Raw genomic sequence first — 21,911 nt, 5'->3', positions numbered from 1 at the left:
TATCATGTCATTAGCTACGCATAAGTCAAACGGCTAGTTCTGCAATTTTTTTTCGGAGTTCTTCAAATCAATATCAAGCGTTACGCGATCCAAGTAAGTTTTGCAATATTTTATTTTACTCAAAGTTATAAGTGTCTTTATTATTTTTGGGATTTGGGCGTTTTTAATAATATTGCTCTCGGCTTCGGTGTTTTGAAATAAAAAGCCGCAGTACACCGAGGTCGGTGTATTCACAGAACTGTAGGAATTATTATGCCAATGAATTCACTTTCAAATAAAACGTTTCGGTGCGAATCTGTAGATTGTAAAAACATAAAATATTGATAAAAATCATTTTAAATGCAATTATGAACTGTTTTTTAGAATTAGGATGGACACGATTCGGGTTAATCGTCTGTCTACTAATTAGCCTTTGTTCGTTGCCCCAATAATCCATTTACGATACTTTTGAATTATAAAAACCACATGCGATAATATACTATTATTTTATTTCGGCTGGACTTTATTTGCACATTGCCTACGGTGTGTGTTACACATGTAAAATATAGATAAAAACAAGTTTACAAAATTGGCAAGCTTATTACCGACTGTTATAGTATGCTTGAGTTAATTTCTAGAACTATAGATACAATTCTATTTTACAAGACGTTATGATAAGATGTATTATTTTAAACGTTCTCTTACTACTATAGAAATTATTATTAAAAATTAATGTTATTTAATTATAGCTTTTTTTTTAAAAATAGCACTGAGTAGTAGAGAGGGTTTTTTTTGGATATTCAATGTTTATGCAGTTGTTATGACTGTTTTTATGTTTCGGAAAAAATATACTACCATATATACCCACGAATTCATTAAAATAAAAAAAAATCCCAGTGTAAATCCCACGGGCACGTTACGTTAATACTGATTAGGTTATTATAATGAACGGGGAAGAGTTTCGTCCCGTTCTAAGTCGAATACTCTCAAGGAAGTAGTAGTTCATAATAAGTGTGTTTTATTATCGCATGTCCGCAATCATTTGGAAAAGAGGAAATACGTCATTTTATACCTACCACATTTGTAAATATGTTTTAGCCGTTTAATTCACTTTGTTCAGTCTAATTTTTCGTTAAAAAAAAAAAACTGTAACGTAAAAGTGATATTATTATCTAAACAATGTTGTTACATGGCCACTACGCACGCATCTACATATTATTATTTATAGTAAATATATTTTAAATTAATTAAAAACGAATACGTATTCACGTTATTTTTAAATAATTGAACCCGTCGCCGTTTTTTATGATATTTTTTACGAGTTATACCGCTCCATATAGTCATTATATAGCTGTTAGCATAACTGAACGATAACCATCATTATACGTTTTCCTTGGAAAAAATTATCCATACACCGGAAGGCGGAAACACCACGCGAAACCCGTTCGATTTCTAATAATTGTAAAATTTCCAAACGGGCCAAGAAACATACGAATTTGTAGAAGTTTTATGGGAGGTAAAGTACGCTTATTACTGTGGTTTATGAACCGTCTACTGATATTACAATGTTATATGCTTTATTGTTGTATTTTAAACCTTGTTAATTATCTCATACGTTAGCGCAGACCAGTTAATTTTTTTCGGATATCATGTTTATTTTTTTAGCATCGAAGTTGGGAAAGTATTGTTTTTTAACAATAATGTGTTATATAAAAGGGTATCGGAGGGTGTCTTGGTTACTCATTTTTCACATTATTTTCATGTAAGCTAACAGTGTCTTTAATTATTACTTTATTGTATTAGTCATGGTGAATTATTACTTTATCATTATTACTATACAAATTATGTTAATTTTTTCTCGATCCACACAAACCTCAATATTCAACATATCGCTTATTTATCTATTTTTTTTTTCAATTTCGTGTCGAGACCTACGATTCTTCTTAACCACTGAACCGATTTGTTATGTAGCAAGTCTTAGATAATATGTTGTACTTAAAAAGCACTTCGTTGGGCCAAAAGTTGAGATATGTCACTCCTTACTCTTCAGTATTGAGATAAACACAAACAATTTGTATATTTTTCCAATTAAAGTTATGGCGTGCTATCACTTTTTAAAAATGTATCTACTTCAAATATTGTATGGAATATTTTGTAGATAAAGTACTATCGAGAAACGTTAAAAAATATGAAAAACCCTTTCCCCCAGAAGGGTGGCAACTATTTTTGTAATTCACATTTTTGGACGTAGTTTTGTGACTTATGGTCATAAAATAAGACTGAAGTATGGACTAGAGTGAGGCTATAACACATACACATTTCTTAAAAATCTATTATCAAACTTTTTTTATTATTAAGGAAAAACTAACACAGTGGAGTATTAAATTTTCAAGTTGCTATGTGCGAATAATAATTGCTTACTTATGTCCTCCCCAACCCCTATATGCTCCATATCTATGCCTCCACCTCGCCCCCAACAACATTATGCTGGCTTTTTGTTTCTTTTTTACAAACTGCAATAACATGCTGTATTCTATAATAATACACTGTATACTCGCATTAGTGGAGTGGTCATAGAATATTTCGGCCAAGCTTGCTGTATGGCAAGGCCGTAGCTGGACGAAATTTTTGGGGAGGGGTCTAGGAAGAACTTAATATTATTTACTACATTTCTTACTAGAGTTTTATTTCAGGAAACGTTGAATTTTACCGTTTTTTATTGGTTATATTTTACCAATATATTTTTAATGCATTCTTTTTAAAATTTGTATTTAGTTTTTATATACTTAAATTTATAATTTTTATAATATAATAAACGTAGATACATAATAATTAATAAATATGTACATGTTGCAATAGTAGTTTAATATAAAAATCCAAATAATCTGGATAATCCGCCAAATACGGTTTTAATAATCTAATTAGAATCTGGATACTTCAGAAATCTAGATATCAGTCCCATTACAATTATTAATTAATTTTAAAACTTATTTTGTGTTTTTTGTTGTTTTTGTAGAATGAAATTACGACGGTCGCTCGTATTTCTATTGCTTGTGTTGTTCCAAACACAATGTTCGTTTGGTTTTATAAAACCCGGGAAACTGTTTAAAACCTTTTTCGGGTTAAAAAACGAACAGATCAGTACAGAACCAGCGATATTGGAAGGACAGATCTACGACAAGACTCCTGTGAAAATCGAATACCCATTACCCGAGTGGAAACCGGTTGATCAAATGGCAATCACGATCGACGAGAAACCTTTGGTCGGAGAAAATGCAAAGTTGACCGAAGATTTATTCGAAAACACAGGACAGTTGAACAATGTCTACACGGCATCGACTGTAACCGACGACTTGACCGGCAAAAAACAATCAGTAATCGATGGCGTCAAGAATGTCGTCGCCTCGACCAAAGCAGAAATTTCAAACAAAATCAGCGCCATAGCGTCCATGTTCTCCAAGTCGCCTGGCGTCACTGTACCGGACACGGAGACGGAGTACTTGTCTTTGGGGCCTACGCCGATCTGGGAACAAATTAAAAGTGCCGACGGCCAAATAGCAAAACCCAAGTCTTACCCGGGAATCCAAGACCAAGCATTCGTTCAATACCAAATTCCAGCGCGAGTAGTACCGTTCCAAAACATGTACTACTATCCGGTACCGCAACAACAGCCGTGGCCTAACTACGGTCCGGCCGTACACACCAGATGGTATCCTAATATCCGCTACCAGACCGGCGTTAACTCGGAAATCCGACCGAATCTCTATTTAAACTCTCTGCTGTCCGCCGGTGAAAGGTCTCCACTTCCGGTTAAGGTGCCGTGTGACGCCAACGCCGCACCTTTGAAGGGTCTCGAGGCGTACCCTTATGGCCAAGACACAAAAGCCCCTGTCCCGCCGAACCCTGAGCTGGATGACGTGTGGACTCAATACAAAGGGGAAAGCGATTCGAGTAAGCCGTTCAGGGGTGACATACCTTTGGAAGAATCCGCTTCGGGATCTAAGAACGACGTATCCCGACCTTTGGGTTTGTACGCTAGCGAGGACCTCAAGAAAGCGTCGTCGCTGCAAGGAGAGAGCGCGGAAATATCAAACCAAGAAGAAGACAGACTGAACAAACGTACTGACTTGAACCCGTTTAGTTGGTTAGGAAATCAACCCAGTCAAGAGGAGACCGATTTCAACGTCGACATAAGGACACCGCTGCAAAAGAGGCCCGCAGACAACGCAATACCGGTAGCCGAAATTGTAGAAATCACAACCGCCGAAGCCAACGCCAACTCATCGAAATAACATTAGAAATACACTTAAAATCACTTGTGTATTTTTTAGGTATTGACGATTTTGTCTCAAAGCCATAACAATGTTAGAATAATTATAACTTATAAAAATAATTTCGTAATTACTACCATAACGTATGCCGAATTAACGGGTTAAGTACAAGTCAACAACAATAATCATGTGATACTGACGGACAGTGTATTCCGGTAAATAGTGTCATGTCAATAATCATTTATGTACATAATAATATAGACTAATTTAGCGATATTATCTTTTAAACTGTAATGCGTGCTTAATTGTTTTATTTTGTCATCTTGTAAAAATAAAAGTTGTATAGTAGAACTTAAACTCTTATCGTATTATATTACACAGTGTTCGATGCACAGAGAGACATAGTTTGTTTGATATAACTACTAGAGTAACACTACTAAAGCAATAATGTATATACAAAAGGGTATTTTGCAAACCTTAATAAAAGCGTGCTTCAAATGGAAATTTTATAAAATGTAATTCAATTATCACGTTCACATTCAGCTTTAGTTATCTTAAATTAATTACATGCCTACAAATGAAAATAATAAGCGCATTATTATATAATAATCTAGTGAATGAAAAAACCTTTATGATACGTTTCAGTGCTGTAGTAACAGGATATAAAACAAATGCTACAATCATTTGATAATAACTATGTAAAAATGTATAAATTATGAATAAAATAAATTTCTATATACTATAGCACTTTCATATTTTAAAGAATATCATATAATTTGATTGTGTATAGCAATAAATTAGTTGAAATCTTTTTTCTGTTAATTATTTATAAATATTCTACAAGTAACTTAGTAAAAGGTTTATTAAAGAAGTGATAACCATAACAAATTATGTTTATTATGATTAAAAAATTCACAAGATTGTTTTTTGTTGCATACGTTAATTGTTTCATTTATTAACCGACTTAACTAAAACGTAATTGTTGAAGTTTTAATTAAGATTACAATAAAATAAATTTAAACAACACTAAGTGAATGTGTTTCAAATTGAAAATATTCTTATGTAACCCATTGCGTTATCAAAGTTAACGTGTCTTGATCTTCAGATGTACATACTTATAAAAATAATAATTTTTTAAAAACTTATTTGAATAAAAAACTGTATAATAAATACTTATATTTAAATAATAGGTATTATATTAAAATATAATACTTATATTTGGCTAAAGATTAAAATTATCATCATTATTACTTAGCTTAGGATGCTTTGAGGCCCAACGCTATTATCATGAGAAGGTTTTAAAGACACAAACAATATTATAATTTTAAATAGAACTAATGTATTTTTCAACACATACTTCATTTTAAACTCAAATAATTTTGTCATTAAACAAAAATTAAAATAACAATTGAAGTCAACAAATTATTTAGATAAATGTTTAATTATCAATATAAAATCAAACGTAAGTTATAAGTATATTCATCTAGAACGTATTAAAATATGTAACGTTTTTTGGACATATTTTATTCGACTTATTTAATTATATATTATTATAAAAATGTATCAACAAAAATGCTTTGAATTGAAATAACAATAAATCGTTTGAAATAATGTATTATTGTTTATTTATACAGTAACTTCAAATAAATTTCAAAAAGCATCATTGTTTGCACACTATCAATCGAGATAGTTGAATAAAGATTGTCCAAGATTAATAATTACAGCCTACAGGCGCCAGTCTATTATGTATAACCCTTTTAGATGCATAATTCTTTTTTAGCGATTTCGGGTAAACCGCATACATTAATAATAATTATTTATATCTGGTAACTGCAGTTATTATAATTATTATCGTTACGGTACAGTTAAACCGCTCAAGTGCGACGTATAAGTGTACAGTAAGTACACGGACGAGTATGAGACGTAGCCGGGATCGAAACGACGCGATATAGACCGATAAAATTTCCAAACAAATGCGCGGACGGGCAACGGAAATAAGAGTGAAAACTGACCATTCGCCAGTGTGATATTTTATTTTGTTTTCGTTACTAATTACGACTAGAACAGCAACAGCGAACAAATTAAAAAAAAAAAAAAATCCGCACACATCGGACGGGTTCATCTTTCCGGGTCAGCGACGTCCTTGGACGGCCGTCGAAATCGCCAAGAAAATATTATCATATTATAACCATCTCGTGGCGGCGTACAAGAAATATCAGCGGTTGGTGGTGGTAAAGGTAAAAAAAAAAGTAGGAGCAATTATATAAAAAGTGCTGTGAAAGCGGATCGTGGACCGAGTTGATATTCAATTGCACACCGAGCTATGTGTCGCGTTACGGTTTCTGGCGATTTTCGTTGAAACACACCTACCTCTGCCTACGTCGCCGGTAAAGAGATTTATTAAATTTTTCTATTTACCGCCGAAGCACTGTTAAGTCTAAGTACCGTCAATACGATTTTGATTTTTTTTTTTTTGTAACATCCGTTTTGATTTCGTACTCGTGCACATTAATACATAATATAGTGTCGTAACGTTTTGGGCAATAATAAAACAAAAGTATCCAACCGGCATTCGACGATGGCGGCCACGTGGTATTCCGCGGTAATGGTAAGTAAAAGAAAACCCCCCGAAAAAAAAAACAATAATGTTATATTTATATATTAATATAAAATCCGAGTAAACCGTTTTGGCGGTATGGAATAACACAAAAAAAAAAAAAACAATTATATTTTCCCCGAAAGACACCCAATACCGTTTTAGGCGTTTTAAGTGTAAAGATTGGGTAACCAAGTATCGAATTTCCACTGCGACCTTTGTTGTGTAAGTGTGTTCAGATATAAAATACTTTTGGCATTAAGTAAACGGTCGGAAGTTTTAAGTAGAAATATTTTCTCGCAATATAATATAGTATACTGTATTTGTAGGGGAACATACTCGTGAAAAATAATACAACGGATAATTATTTTTTCCTTCGCAATGAGAAAAAAATCAATTCACTAAATCCCCTACATGAAAACTGATGCCAAAAATCTAAGAACATTTTTGTTTTTATACTGCGTACGATAAACCGCAACAACACAACGATTAAAAGTTAAAAGAGACTATTTTTAAACTAAAGTTAAAAAAAAATATATATATATACATAGTACATATATACTTTTTACTTATTTCAAACGATTTTACATTAAAATTAATTATACAAAATAAAATTATTGTAGTTGTTTGTTTTTTTTCTTCGTATTTCCGTTTATACAAAAATACGAGTTCATTTTATTTTCGAATAATTGGCAAACTTGGTAACAGAAAAAAAAAACATTTTTTGACAATATTCTACGAAAGCAAAAGATATTAAACGCATGTATAGTTTTTATTTCAATAGTTTTTAAAAGTATATAAATTAAAGTTTTTTTATCTCTAAAAAAATATTTTTATTTAAATTTCTGTTATGGCATATCTACAGTTACACATAATACAAAATATATTTTTTATCAACATTTAATTGACAACCTAAAATAAAATAAATATTATCTATTATAACTATGAACTAATTATAAATTTCTTATTTAAATAATTGTTCAATTTAATTTTGAAAAAGCTATGTAATATAATTTGTATTTGAAATTTTATGATTAATCAAAAATTCGAAAGGAGTAACTATAAATTAGGTATAAATATAATTACAATTTTTTTAATTATCATTTATAGCGTTTACAACAATAGAAAAAGATTTTATACGACTTATATTTTTTAGAATATAAAGTTTTATTGTCTAACAAGATGTACACAATTTAATTGAGTTCGAAGTAACATTTTTAAATTGAATATAAATGGAAATTAAAATGCAAATTTTCATGGGAGAATCTTGTTTTCTTCTTTTTTAAATTCGTTTCACACTTTTAATTGGCTTATACATTCATACGTGAGCAGTGTTCTGAATTAAAAACTTTAGTGTACACATAGGTAAGTTTGACCTACAATGTTTTCTCTCGCTGATTTCAATATAAAATGTATAAACTAAAAATATCTACACACAATTTCTTCACGACAAATTGAACTCGAGGTTTATATATAATACGCATTATCTTAGTTTTTAATTAAAAATACTTTGCATTTGTGCCAAACCAAAAGAATAGAAGATAAAATCAAATATTATTAAGTATACGATTTTATCTTTGCATTTTGTTACAAAACCATCGTAGCGAGTAGAATGCATAAATTTAGTACGAGGGTACACGATGTGACACATTCATTGTGTACTCGTATTATCATTTTATTATCATTATAATTCAATATAGTATACTAATGGAAATCCAACAGCGGTAGTAAGTCAGATGTGCTTTTGGGCGTAAACATTGTGAGATGATGGCTTCAGTTCTTAATCTTAATACAATTTACAAAACCATTCGATAAAGATACATTGGTACGCTAAGAATAAATGGCTAATGTTTAATATATTCTCTATCATAAAATTATATTGATATCCTTCGAAAAACGTCAATCGAGTCTTAAATTGATTATTAATACAATACCAACATGTATTATCGTTTCTTTGTTATTTTCTCTATATTTTATAGTCTTTACATGGCTTACATATTTTGCAGAGCTCGTCACTTAATTTATGTACATATTTTTAAATAATTCGCGGTATAAAATATAGACTCGCATTTTGTTTTCTTGACTTGTCTCGTGGTTGCCATAAGAACGTTGATTCCTATAAAAAATTGTTTACCTTATTGATTGCTAAGAATGATATGGAACACCATATTATAAATATTGCTACAGCCACCGTTACTTTCGGTCACTTACAAGCTGCTCAAATCAATTATTAGGTTTTCAGGACTATTCAACTATAATTAAAAGGAATTGGTATGGTGGCCTCATAACTCGTATGGAACATACAACGGTATTGAAAACTTTCACCGGTGTACCAGAATTGCCTACACGAAACGCCGTCGTATCTTAAAAAAAAAACGAGCCCGCTGTAACTCGCTGAAGTAAATAGTAGGTTTAACAATTTTAAACTACTATTTTAACTTGAACTCGTCGAAGCTTTACCTACTTACTTGCTATTTATTATGTTTCGCCCACTTCGCCTTTAAACGAAATGGGATCGTTTAACATGACATTACACCGTTAGCAATTATATGTTTGGCGAATATTGCTTACGCCCTTTGAACTTTCCACTTATTTATCATGCATATACGTGTGGAACAAATGTAACGGCAACACACAAAAGAATATATACAATTTATAATATACTCGTATAATAGTAAACAACGCGAATAGCAAATGCGACAGTTTTGGCATAAGAAACAACAAGGGAAAAGTCAGCAGAGCAACAAATAATTCCGCGAAGAAAAATGTGATATGTACATGTATAAAAAAAAAAAAAACAGAAAAAGGAAACGACATGTTATAATACATTAGTATATTATGCGTTAAGCTTTCGGAATAGTTTGTTGCGTTGTGTAATGTCTCCTAATAATCGGCAAAGCGTCATTTTTTATTTTCGGTACACGAGTGTATATACTGTGGACACATTTATGGCAATAGGTTTTTTATTTTAAGACCACTGTGCTAATGACTTGCGGGGGTGGCTTTAAAAAAAAAAAAAGAAAACCCAAGCTCAACGGAGGGAACGAATCCCCGCGGGGAAAGATGTGCGAATAAATAATGTACAGGACTTGAGCAACGACGGTTAAGGCGGTAGTTATGAACCGACAGTGTCGGATGTGTCCGGGCGATTTGCTAAAGCGGATTCGGCAAAAAGCTTTTTAAACAACAAACGCTCATCGTTTTTCATCGGTACTTCGAGACGGAACTTTCACAAAGAAAACACAGCGTTAGTGCGTAAATCAACAACGCCGTTATTTTTATTTCAACATATTCTATTACTTTTGAATAAAAACACATGTCGAACCTCGACAATAATAACTGCACCTTGTCGCACCAGAGACATTTGGATGTTTGCCAAAAGGGGAATGGGCTGAAGTAACGTCACAGCTAATAAAAACAACACTATAACACAGCGATTTGAATACAACCGTTTTCGGTCGGTCTAAAAGCATTGGAATTCGATTATAAGAGGCCAACCGAGCAATGGCGTTACATTTATTTACATTGTGCGTTTACAAACAAACACCCACGTCGGTTAAAAGCTAAAGGTTCCTTATGGACTCTTTTGTTCTAATCTTATATTATGCACTCGCGTTAAAATATATCGCACTCGACCGTACCCTTTAATATAATGTTATGTAGAAAAAGAAAAAAAAATGCCTACCAGTCCCACTACCAGAGGATTGCCGGCGCAGACATTTTAATCTCTTTATAATTTTCACGGACTGCAGGCGTCCGAAACGTTATTAGCGATATTTTTGGAATTTTCAATCAAACCGACGGCGGACGTGTCAAAACGTAAAAGGCAATTTTACAAACCGCGTAGGCGTGACTAAGCTTTGTTCAATCAGTCGGACGCGCAAAAAAAAAAAAAAAACTAATAAAAAATTAAAGTAGAAAAAAAATAATAATAACCAAATTGGCATGTGTAACACTTTAAACAACCGTTAGGCCAATTACCGATTTAATTTTTGTTTGGGTTTTTTTTTTTGACAAGGCTAAAACCATATCGAACGACAGCGGTTCGCGTTGTAATTAGACGTATAATACAAATATACTGTACATATGTATACGTTGTCCACTGTTTGGCAACGACTACTAATGAGGTATGGGGGGGATGGAAAATTAACAAAAAAAAATACAGACAGACAGACTTTATATTTTTCAATCTAGCTTTTTCCAAAGGCGTTACAAACACGGTCCAGGTTCAAAGGTTAATATGTATATAACAACATTTGACCGCGCTTTGCCAGACGGTCGTCTAGTTTCTAATTGTAGTTTTTTTTTTTTTAAGTTCTAATTCGATTTCCTACGTAGGTACAATACACATATTATGTTCACATTCCAAAACAAAAGAAATTTCCAAGCGAGATGCGGACGGAATAATACGTAGGACGACTGTCGTCGGGTCCGTGGACGGTAGAATCGCAAACAGTTTATTTTTTTTTTGTCTTTGTGCTTGGTTTTTTTTTTTTTTTTTGTCTTTTGTTTCACTCTGCCGCCGCCTTTGTTCGTTCGTCTAATTTGTGTGCACGCCAAAGAAATGACGGGTCAATTACACACGCCGGAAAAGCCGGATTGTTGTTCGTGATCCCGAAACCAATGGATTGGTCACGGACCGGAGAATATTCGTAGAATAGTATGGAAAATGGAAAACAAAAACACGTCTAATGGGCCGCAATTTTTGGTTTGGTGATTTGTTATTTTTTTTTTTTTTCTTTACTTTTGCTTTCAATTGCATAATCCGGTCGATCCGATTTCCGTCAGGGGACATCGTCGTCACGCCCCGACCTGACCGATAGACGACCTCGTGTGTACAATGTTGTACATTTTGTTTAAGTAGGTTAACGTCGTGTTGAGACTTGAGTGAGTCAAATGGTCGCCACCCGAGTGTCCGGAAACCACGGACAAGTTGCTGCATACAAATATCGTCGGAAGCACTCGACGACACCGTTGTAATATTCTTGTACACGTGACTGTAGCCTCGCCCGGTATGAACTTTATACGCATAATATATAATTGGAACAAAAAAACAAACACATAAAAAACAATCGAACACGCAGCGGCGCCCAACGCTCTTCATGTAGACAAGCCAAACTGGAAAACAACTACTTTGTAGCCAGAATTGTGCCCGAATTTCTTGTCGAAACGATTATAGAATTTTCTATTTTAAAAGAAAATTTCACGTGAAAGGATTTCCGAACAATAGTTGTCGCCGTCTGCCCACGTTAAACGTGTAACAAGCGAAATTCTCAGAATACATAAATTAACGTTGATGCGTTGTTAAACGTCCGGCAAAACCCAACGGATTTTCCTGAAACCTTTTGAAACGTAACTTTTTTATAATGTTAAGACTACAATTTTTATCCATACAAAATATACGCTTCTACAAACATGAACCTTTTATGAGTAAATTTTACTTTTGTTTTAAAAAAAAAAATGATTTTTTTTAAATATACCTTGGTAATTTTAATAAATTTAATAATTGAATACAAACAAATTATATGATAATTTACATTTTCACGATGCTAAAGAAAATATTTTATTAAATAATTAGTTTATTAATTGCAAAATGTGTCTACATATGGTTAATTATAAGTTTCTTCTAATTGGTAATAAAACTTATTTGAATTCTTACTCGTTAATATTTATTAACAATTATTTTATTACTTTTTTAAAAATTGCTAATAATTTCATATTTTTAAATATGTATATGTTTATGTAATAAATTGTAAGAATTTATTAATATTGTCTGTAACTTATTCTTTGGCATCCGGAAAAATGATAATACTTAATTATTTGCTACTAGCGAGCTTAACAAGCGTTAAAAGAAAAACCAGTGATGATAAAACACACTAAAGGTTATGTAAAATATTTTACTCTGTATCATGTATTGACACAGTGGGTCAATGAATATGTTTTTTTAATATGCCAGTATAGGTGTACGGATTTTCGTTTTAGAAACAAAATAGCCAACAGCATAATTGAACATTATACAGACACGTTATAGGGCGAATATTATATCGTGGTACGCTTTTTATTTTACGGCACTCAAAATCGTGTGAGCTTATGTTTAAAAAGCCTGAGGGGAGGTTAACGTTTTCAGAGACCTTTCTATCTGACTAGATAGCTAATTATGGTGGAATGGTTTTTAGATTTTTGTCGGTCATTTTAAAACCCAGATTAAGTTAAATGTATTATAATTTATAAAGTATCCAATGTATTACCACCGTAATACAATTTCAACCTATAATTTATCAAAATAAAAAAATGAAAATTAATCAACCAACTATTTTCAAATTATTATCGGTTTGGAAAATTAATATGAAAAAGTATCCCCGAGCAATCTATTTAAATACATAATAAGAATATGTTTATTGTAATTTTATTACAGCTACAGGGGAATAGATTTAACGTTTCTAGGGGAAGGATGTCTTTGCTCTAGAACGCGTTGTAATTTTCCACAAAATTCTTAGTCGGTTAACAGAAACGCCTAAGTAATGTCAGCCGAAGGTCGGACATGAAAATGTTTAAGATTAGAAAACCGTCCGGGAAATGATAATAAGATTTTAAATCTTATTAGGATCTTACTCAGAACCGCGTTCAATTGTCTTTTTTTTTTTTTTTTTTAATAGCTTAGCCTCCGACGGATACGCCGGGATTTATATATTATTGTATATTGTTATAAATTGTTTTTAATGAAGAACTGGCGCTCACAACAGCAACAATGACCGTCAGCGCACGGGCCGCCTTAATACCGTATCAGAATAGACACTGGCAATTATTGAACAGGCGTCCCGATGTCTCGGTTTTTATTGGATGCTGCAAAAGATAGAAGAGAGTCCTTGTTGCCTCATAGTAGCCCATAAAGCACCGGACGCGCTATATTTGCCTGAAAAAGGGTCGAATCTTAACGTTTTTATATGTGCTGCAATAAAGACCCTTATGCATACGCAAGAAGAACAATACACATTTTCTTCAAACGCACCCAAAGCGATACACGGTGATTTGCAAGCTTATTCCTTACAAATGGAACACTGGAGATTTATTTTTGAACATTTTACTTTTATCATCACAAGTATTTATTACATAGCATATATTACGCTATAAAAGTGACGAAATTCAACACGGGAGAAAATTTTCTTCATACAAATTTGATGTTGCCCCTCAGTAGTGCTTCACAACTCTAATAAATTTGAGAAATAAATTATTTTATTGTATTACTAATTTAATGAAAAATGTTTACAGCACCGCTTCTGGGTTTTTTACTGGTAAACATATGTGTTGCAGAAATAACCAATAATCAGTATACAACTTTATAACGCATTGACATGGTTCAAAACATTATATTAAAGTCAAACGTATTTAAATAAAATAACCTAATATGAATAATTTAAATATATATGAAAAAACACATTTCAATTTTTCAGTTAGTAATTGCCCAGTTAGTAATGATGATTACATTATTTATAAACGCCATATTGCCACATAATACGTTTTTTGTGTAGTTAATAAAAAGACCTAGAACGGTTAAAAAATAATCATTCGGCAATGTAATCAACCGGTATACTAATTTAAATCTTAATCAGTATTGCAAAATACATTGTTTTTAACTAGCCATAACTCATATTATTATAATATTGACATTTTCGATGGGAGTAATTCGTTTTCATTTATTAAATAAGTATATCTACAATGACCGGATCCGCCTTTCTTTAAAAATTGAAACGTTTTAAAACAATTTATGCGTTTTCCAAATTCATTGTGAATTTTACCAATATTTTTCATCCAAAATAGAAACATTCAAATCTACCAACATACAAAAGCGGATCGAAATAGTATTCGTCGGATGATCAATAATTGTTTTCACAGATTTGTTTTATGACTTGTATTTGATTATGCGTCTCCTTTGTTTACCGGTGTCGCGGTATTAACATAATTTGAAACGGTTTTATTAGCTCGCCCGGGAATTCGTTTTAACCGCATTTGATGACTTTATATTTATTTATTATGATTATTATTTTAAGTTTTTATTTTTGGAAAACTGCACTATATTTTTCTGAGGCGACACAAACGAGAAGTTTTCCGGCGCCGCAAAACTACGGCGGTCGGTTAAGTGTAATTACAACCGAGATAATTATGATTTTTTTTTTTCGATATTTTCTATTGTATAAGTGCATATACATTCAAATTTATACAGTCGTTGTCTACCGCCCTTGCATTGCTCTTTTCAAACTCAATTATACTACACACAATCTACGAGAGAAATACTGTCATTATAATATTATTCTAATGTATTGGGTTCATTATTGTACAGCGCACTATTTTTTTAACCGTTCTTGGCGTTGAAAACATTAGTTTTCAACATGGCATTTGTTTCTAAACCGCCAACAATAAAAAACGAGCCATTGTAAAATCATAACCTAACCGAAATTGCACATTCAAGGCAGCGACGCGTTGTTTGAACTATTCGGATAAATGCTAAAACTACAAACTTTATTACTTGCACCTTCACTACTGTTGTGTAGAATAGTGTAGTTTCGATTCGAATCCGAGAAACTTAGATAAACGCATGACAAGCTTAATGAAAATAATTGTTATCTATTTATTTGAGTAAAAAATTGTGAACATTTAAAATATAATGACCGGTTGTCATCGAGTTACTGCGCAAGTCGAAGAAAGTGTAGTTTTTATCTAAAATATTGTTTTTCATTTACACCGTGTACTTCAATAAGTTTACGAAAACCGGTTTTCAAACTAATTAAACACAACAATAGGTACATTACATTACTCGCATCACGCATGTTACACGGTACTTATGAATTTATGATAGATGCGATTACGAGGGAGGACACTGTAATGAGTTGTAATGTTCAACGTTCTAGTGTTATTAATTATGTGTACAATTGTTCAAGAGTTTCCTCGCCGAAAAGAATTTGCTATCTGTATTTGTTTTTCTTTCTCTTTACCGTGTCTTCATTTATAATATAAAACTGTATACGTGTTATGATGAAATAGCGTGTGGCTTTTTAACGAGTGGTCTACCGGCGGCTTGATGGATATGCGGACGTTACAACGACAAAAGCCAAGAATTATTCGCTATTGTCGCTATTATTGTGCACAACTGTGGCCACAATAATATATTGTTTCGGTGTAGGTATACACTCTGTAGAATTTGCACGGGATTGTTTAGTATATAGAGTGGCTGCATATTATACATATATATAAAAAAAAAAAAAAAACAAGGATTGCGCAATGGACCGGAAAAACCTTGCACCGTGAATGAGGAGACAATCCACCGGCCTTACCGTACGATTTTCAAATGGAATTTGGCGTGTAGGTATGGAAAACAATATGTCGTTGCTGGCAATCAGCTTTAGCCGGCATCGGTCCGTCGGATCGCACGAATATCCCACCAACAACGGGAACTCTCAATTTCCACTGTTTGTATACTATTTTGATCAAACGCGTGGGCGGAAATTCTATACTAAAAAACACACAAACACGAAAAAAGCTACCGACAGAGTTGTTAACAAACAACCGAACAAAACACCACACCCGTTTAGCGACGATATATAAACCCACCTCTGTACTTAGTATGTAATTACAAACATACTACGTGCAAATATTTGGACATTGCACGCGACATTCGCCACCTTCGCCTGTACTGTTAGTTCTAGTTTAAAACGTGTCCAAATTTACAGTACACCTGAATTTTATGGTGATGTTATAATATGGTAGTAATAATAATAATTGCAACAGTTGAAACCTGGTAAGGAGCGCCGACCTTAGAAAATACGGCCAACGATCCTGTATATACAGCCGGGGCTTCCTATGCTGTTGTAGAAATAATGATATTCATAAGACAGCGTGAGCACCTACAACTTTCGCTTTGCGGCGATTACCAATAAGTGTAGTCTGATATTGTTTGAAAAAAAAACCATGGAAATTGCGCATTTGACTCATGTCGATGCGCTAACAACAATTGCCGTTACACGGATTGTCTGATGTGCCGGACCTCACAGAGTGTGTAAAAAAAAAATAAAAAAAAACTAGAAAAGAAACGTCAATTAAAAAAAAAAAAAAGAAGCCAGTTTAATAATTGCACGTAATTATTCGTGGAACAATTTTATAAGCGGTGGCGGAGTTCCACACTATAAATTTTCGTGAACAATAATATATTATAACGTAATAATCGTGATTGTTGTATAACGGCTGTGCGTGCGTTCTAGAAAGTGAACAATGAATAATTTTATTGTACCGCAATGGTTATCTGTTTGCGGCGATTCTCTAGAATTAACAATTTACAACAAAAAAAAAAAATATATATATATATAAGCGACAATGACAGTATAAAATTTGAACATTTTCATGCCTATCCTAACCGCAGAACGGTCGGGACAGCTCAAAAGAATAATCCACTATAGACGGATTAACAGCTGCTGTATATGAATCCGTATTAAAAACGATATCGGCATCGTATATTAAAATATATATATCTTCTTGATTTTCAAACATGCGTTAACGCACTATAGATATAGAATAGTTTAAGCCAATGCCGTTGTCTGCGTTCTTGTGACATGTGTGTAACGCATGTATCTTAAAATAATTAGCTCTCAAACTTGATTACATAACGTAATTAAGTATTTGTTTTCCGGATTGCATTATCCATAGAGCTACATCCTTTTTGTCGGATTTCATGAGATGTTCATCAGTTGTCGGTCACGTTAAAATATCGTCTTATCGGTAGATTGTTTTAACACCTTAAAAAGTCTCATATCGATGACTTAATTAAAACGTGTTGCATGCAAGTTTTAACGAAAATGAGATAACTGTATGAACTTATTGGAAAGATGTATATGTGGTAAATAAGACCGGGCAAGTTAAAAATAAAGTTAACCAACATGTATTACCGAGTTACCAAACGGTTAAAAGTTAATGAGAAATTAATTATAGTAGACCAGTCAAGTTGAAAATTGAAAATAAATAATAACTCAACCAAAGTTGATTTTGTTAAATTCATACAATATTTTTAAAAACGTTACACAAATATTGTTATATTTCGAAGAATTTTAATTTTAAGACCAATAAGAGTGGGAAAATGTTTCAAATACTTTAAATATGAATATTATGGAAACATGTACTTACAGCATTTTTACCCGAAATGATAAAATTGGTTTTAGGTTAACATAGGTAACCATTTGAACAAGACACCAAGAAATAAACAAATATTATTATTAATATACAATTTTGTCGGTTGTCAAAGTGTATTAATTTATGTAAAAGTAAAACATGTCTTGTTTTTTTTTTTTGGAAATCCACTTTCGACTTTCTGTAAATAAAAAATTATAATTCAACTTTAAGATATATTTATTCAATATCTTTAATTATTACCAAAAGGATAGTTATAAGCTGCCCCTAAACTAGGTACATAAAAAGGTACATCACACTCCCTCTTTTATTAATTAGATATTTGAAAAATTGTTATTGAAAGTTGGTAATTTTGAACTTAGAAAATTTGTTGAATTAGGCCATCGTGTAACCCGTTGTTAATTATGGCACTATCTAACGGCGGTTATGGTTAATTTTCTAGGTGTTACTGGCAGTCGGAAGAGGCCTGGGCAGGCCCGAACCACCCGTGACCGGGTTCGGCGGCGGCGGAGGAGGCCTGCAACTGGACAGCTATGCGGCGCCCATAAGCGGCGGCGGTAGCGGCGGGTCTTACCCAAGCGGAGGCCCACCACCGCAGTACGGGCCGCCTCAGCAGGCGCCCGTCATACACAAGCACGTGTACGTGCACGTTCCGCCCCCAGAGCCCACGTACTACGCGCCCAAGAGGCCTGTGCAACCACCACCACCGCCCCAAAAACACTACAAGATAGTGTTCATAAAGGCGCCAACGCCGCCACCCCCGACCGCGCCAGAAATACCCGCCATCGCGCCACCTGCCGAACAGAAAACGCTTATCTACGTTCTAGTGAAGAAACCCGACGAAGCGCCAGAAATCCACATTCCCACGCCGGCACCGACGCAACCATCCAAACCCGAAGTGTACTTCATCAGATACAAGACACAGGTATGATAACAAATGTATAATAATGTCTAAGAAATAAGTATCCGTTTCTAGTGACGCAAATAGAGGCTTGGACCACCTGAAAAAATATTTGAATCTATGGTCTATAACTTACAGTTTATTATAACTGTCAGGTACTAAAAATAAGAACATTCGAAGATCGAAGTCTTGAATACAAATTGGTTCAACAATTTCAGTATCCTTGATATCAAAATATATAATCCCTCGACACTTAAAAATTATTAATATTAAAATTAAAGTGGTATTATCCATTAGCGGGTAATGTTTTTTTAAAAAATTATCTTTTTAAATTATCTGAGTCATAAATTTAATTAATCCAAATTTTCCGACTTAATACACTTGGGATACCGCGTGACATTTGGCACTTTATAACTAATAAGTATTCGATATTTTTGACAAAAAAAAAAAAAAACATCAAAATTGTAGTAAAATTAATTAATTAATATTAAATAATAAATTGTAATATTCTTACGTGTTTTTTAAACTGTAGTCAAATAGATACCTGAACTAAATTTTATATATAAATATCAACTTAATAATAAAGAAGAAAAAGCCCCCCCCCTACATAAGTTAAGGCTATGCTACTGCGATATCAACGTGTAGATGTTGTATTATAACCAGTTGTACCGTTTCTTTTTTTTTTTTTACATAATAAAGTTAAACAGTTCGGGTTCGATAAAAATTTCGTTCTCGTTGGTCATTTTTTTGTCGTCTACAAGCCGAGCGGTTTTCACTAAACGCTGCCGAAAACACTATACGTAACACTTTAACTGCGGACAGTTTAACGGCCTCTATCGCACACAAATCCAATCCAAATGTCCGGCTGGGGTCTTAAAAACCTTTTATCTACATTTATAATCTGCGCATTTTGTGAATCCGCTGTAGTTTTACTGTTTTCCACACTACGTTGGTTGGTTAACACAATTGTAGTTTCGCCATAGGTACTTCTGCGCGTTTATCGGCGGATAATCTTGTTTATCGTACAGACCATGTAGACAACTATAAAATGTACTGTTTGAAATTAAAAATCAACCAGCCATTGAAAACATAAAAAAATAATAACGAACCGTTTGTATTATTTACAGAAACAAGAAGGCTACCCCAACTCGGTGGCTTCGGAGTACGGGCCGCCGGCCAGCCCGTCGCCGTCGATACCTTCGGATACTTACGGGTCCCCTTCGCCATCGACCGGATATGGAGCGCCAACTGGTTCCGGTGGTAGCGGACATCTGTTCTAGAGTTCACCGCTTAAAAGAAGAAAAAAAAACAAACCTGAATCGTGCAAAAAACAAAACAAAAAATCATAAATAATACCCAAAAAAAAAAAAAAAATGTGTTTAACCGCAATCCATTTAGAAATCAAATAATTCCGGAGGTGGGCATTTTCATAAAAAATGTCGATACATCTATAAATCATAATGTGTCTATATAAAACTGCATCTTTGGTGTATTACGTTTAAAAAAAAAAAAAAAAGAGAGAATATCTTATTGATAATTTGGACAATCGATCAATCTAACGTAATTGATAATTTGACACTTTTTGCCCATCTCTGCCCGTAATACCAAAGCCGTTATTACAACAATACAATATACAAAATATATTATTACTAATAATAGTATGTAAATAATAGCTATTACCGACTGGCGGAAGAGAATCGCAGGTTCATCATAAAAAAAAAAAAAAAACGTTGAAAAGTAATCATTTATTTTTTTTATATAATTTACATTTTTTTTTATACGTGTTGCCATAAAAACATAGTTAGCGTAGACAGAAAAAAAAAACATGAAAATCAGAAACTCATTAGGGTCGTCATACCGATCGGTATTGTATTACTATATTATGCATAGCATGCGGTATATCATTCTTCGATCGCCGTTATATATAGTAAATAATATATTATACAAAAAATACATTGACAAAAAAAAAAAAATATCACAATCGTAGCGGTCCATTCATAAAATTAATAATAAACCAACAAACTTCATGCCCTTTCTCCGGCGCGTTTTACTTTTTTCTCTCAAGGCGTTCGGGATGAATGCTACATTTTTCTTTTCTCATCATCATAAACATATTTAAATATAATACATTATAATATACATATTATATGCTCTTTCGTTCTATTATAATACACATACAAATAGTGTTTATTGTGCACCGGACGCTCTCCGTTTAGGCAGGTAATTATTATGAATGCGCACATGTGAGAGAAAGTGAACATAATATAACATCACAACAAACGCGAGCCCGGTAGTAGCTGGTCACTGCATAATAACGTTACATTGTAAATAATATATATATATATATATATATATATATTCAGAAAACTTCAATACGCCTAATATAATTATTTTGTATTTTATTTTCGTTGAATTCCAAACACACGCATAATATTATTGTACACAGTAAAGTAATTATGATAATATAATTACTCTCCTGCGGCAAGTGTTAATAAACTCATTCATATTAGAATATTTTAACAAACACATTAAACCCGTTATCTAAAATAAACCCATATAAATATGATATACTTTTAATCACTTGTACATACTACTATAGTGTACGAACCGTTGTTAGAGCAACAGGTACTCGTCATTCTGTCATAGTAAATACCCACAGACCCTGTACAAAAACCACATGTTATACAAATCCCACCATGATGACCCTCGTCAGTAAATCTTTACGACAATACAGTACTTAGGTACTCAACTAAAATAATCTAGTATTAGCCGGTGTCGCACGCATTACAGTAAAACCTGAAATATTATTATTATTATTATTTTTAGTTATTATAATTTTCCATATTAGTACAACCGGGTTTTATCTTTTTTTTTTTTTTTTGTAAATCAAATTATTATTATTTTATTATGTATACAATTATACTATAGTGGAAACATCACTTTTTTTTGTAATTTTAATTTTTTATTTTGTTAAATTATTGTTATTTTATAT

The 21,911-nt window shown here is 32.9% G+C and overlaps 2 protein-coding genes across 3 annotated transcripts; both read left to right on the top strand.

Moving 5' to 3' along the window:
- Positions 1–4,416, top strand: LOC126839859 (uncharacterized). Of its 2 annotated transcripts, none has more exons than XM_050575277.1 (2): positions 1–93; positions 2,996–4,416. In XM_050575277.1, exon 2 carries the CDS (start codon positions 2,997–2,999, stop codon positions 4,269–4,271), a length of 1,275 nt encoding a protein of 424 aa, XP_050431234.1. In that variant the 5' UTR covers positions 1–93; position 2,996; the 3' UTR covers positions 4,272–4,416. The 2 variants fall into 2 exon arrangements, with proteins under 2 accessions (XP_050431234.1, XP_050431235.1); XM_050575278.1 differs by lacking the exon at positions 1–93 and adding an exon at positions 1,403–1,495.
- A 2,116-nt stretch (positions 4,417–6,532) lies between these two features.
- On the top strand, positions 6,533–21,278 carry LOC126839861 (uncharacterized). Its single transcript, XM_050575281.1, has 3 exons — positions 6,533–6,858; positions 18,461–18,943; positions 20,047–21,278. The coding sequence occupies exons 1-3, from the start codon at positions 6,829–6,831 to the stop codon at positions 20,197–20,199; spliced, it is 666 nt and encodes a 221-aa protein (XP_050431238.1). The 5' UTR covers positions 6,533–6,828; the 3' UTR covers positions 20,200–21,278.
- Positions 21,279–21,911: the final 633 nt, after the last annotated feature.

Source organism: Adelges cooleyi, unplaced genomic scaffold, assembly GCF_023614345.1.
Source record: "Adelges cooleyi isolate 19-005CV unplaced genomic scaffold, UGA_ACOO_1.1 ACOO_flye_CR_arks_rails_tigmint_CR_PRNA_31, whole genome shotgun sequence".
Taxonomy (NCBI): Eukaryota; Metazoa; Arthropoda; class Insecta; order Hemiptera; family Adelgidae; genus Adelges; species Adelges cooleyi.
Note: the sequence above shows the minus strand (reverse complement) of the source record. Positions and strands in the feature narration are given on the sequence as shown.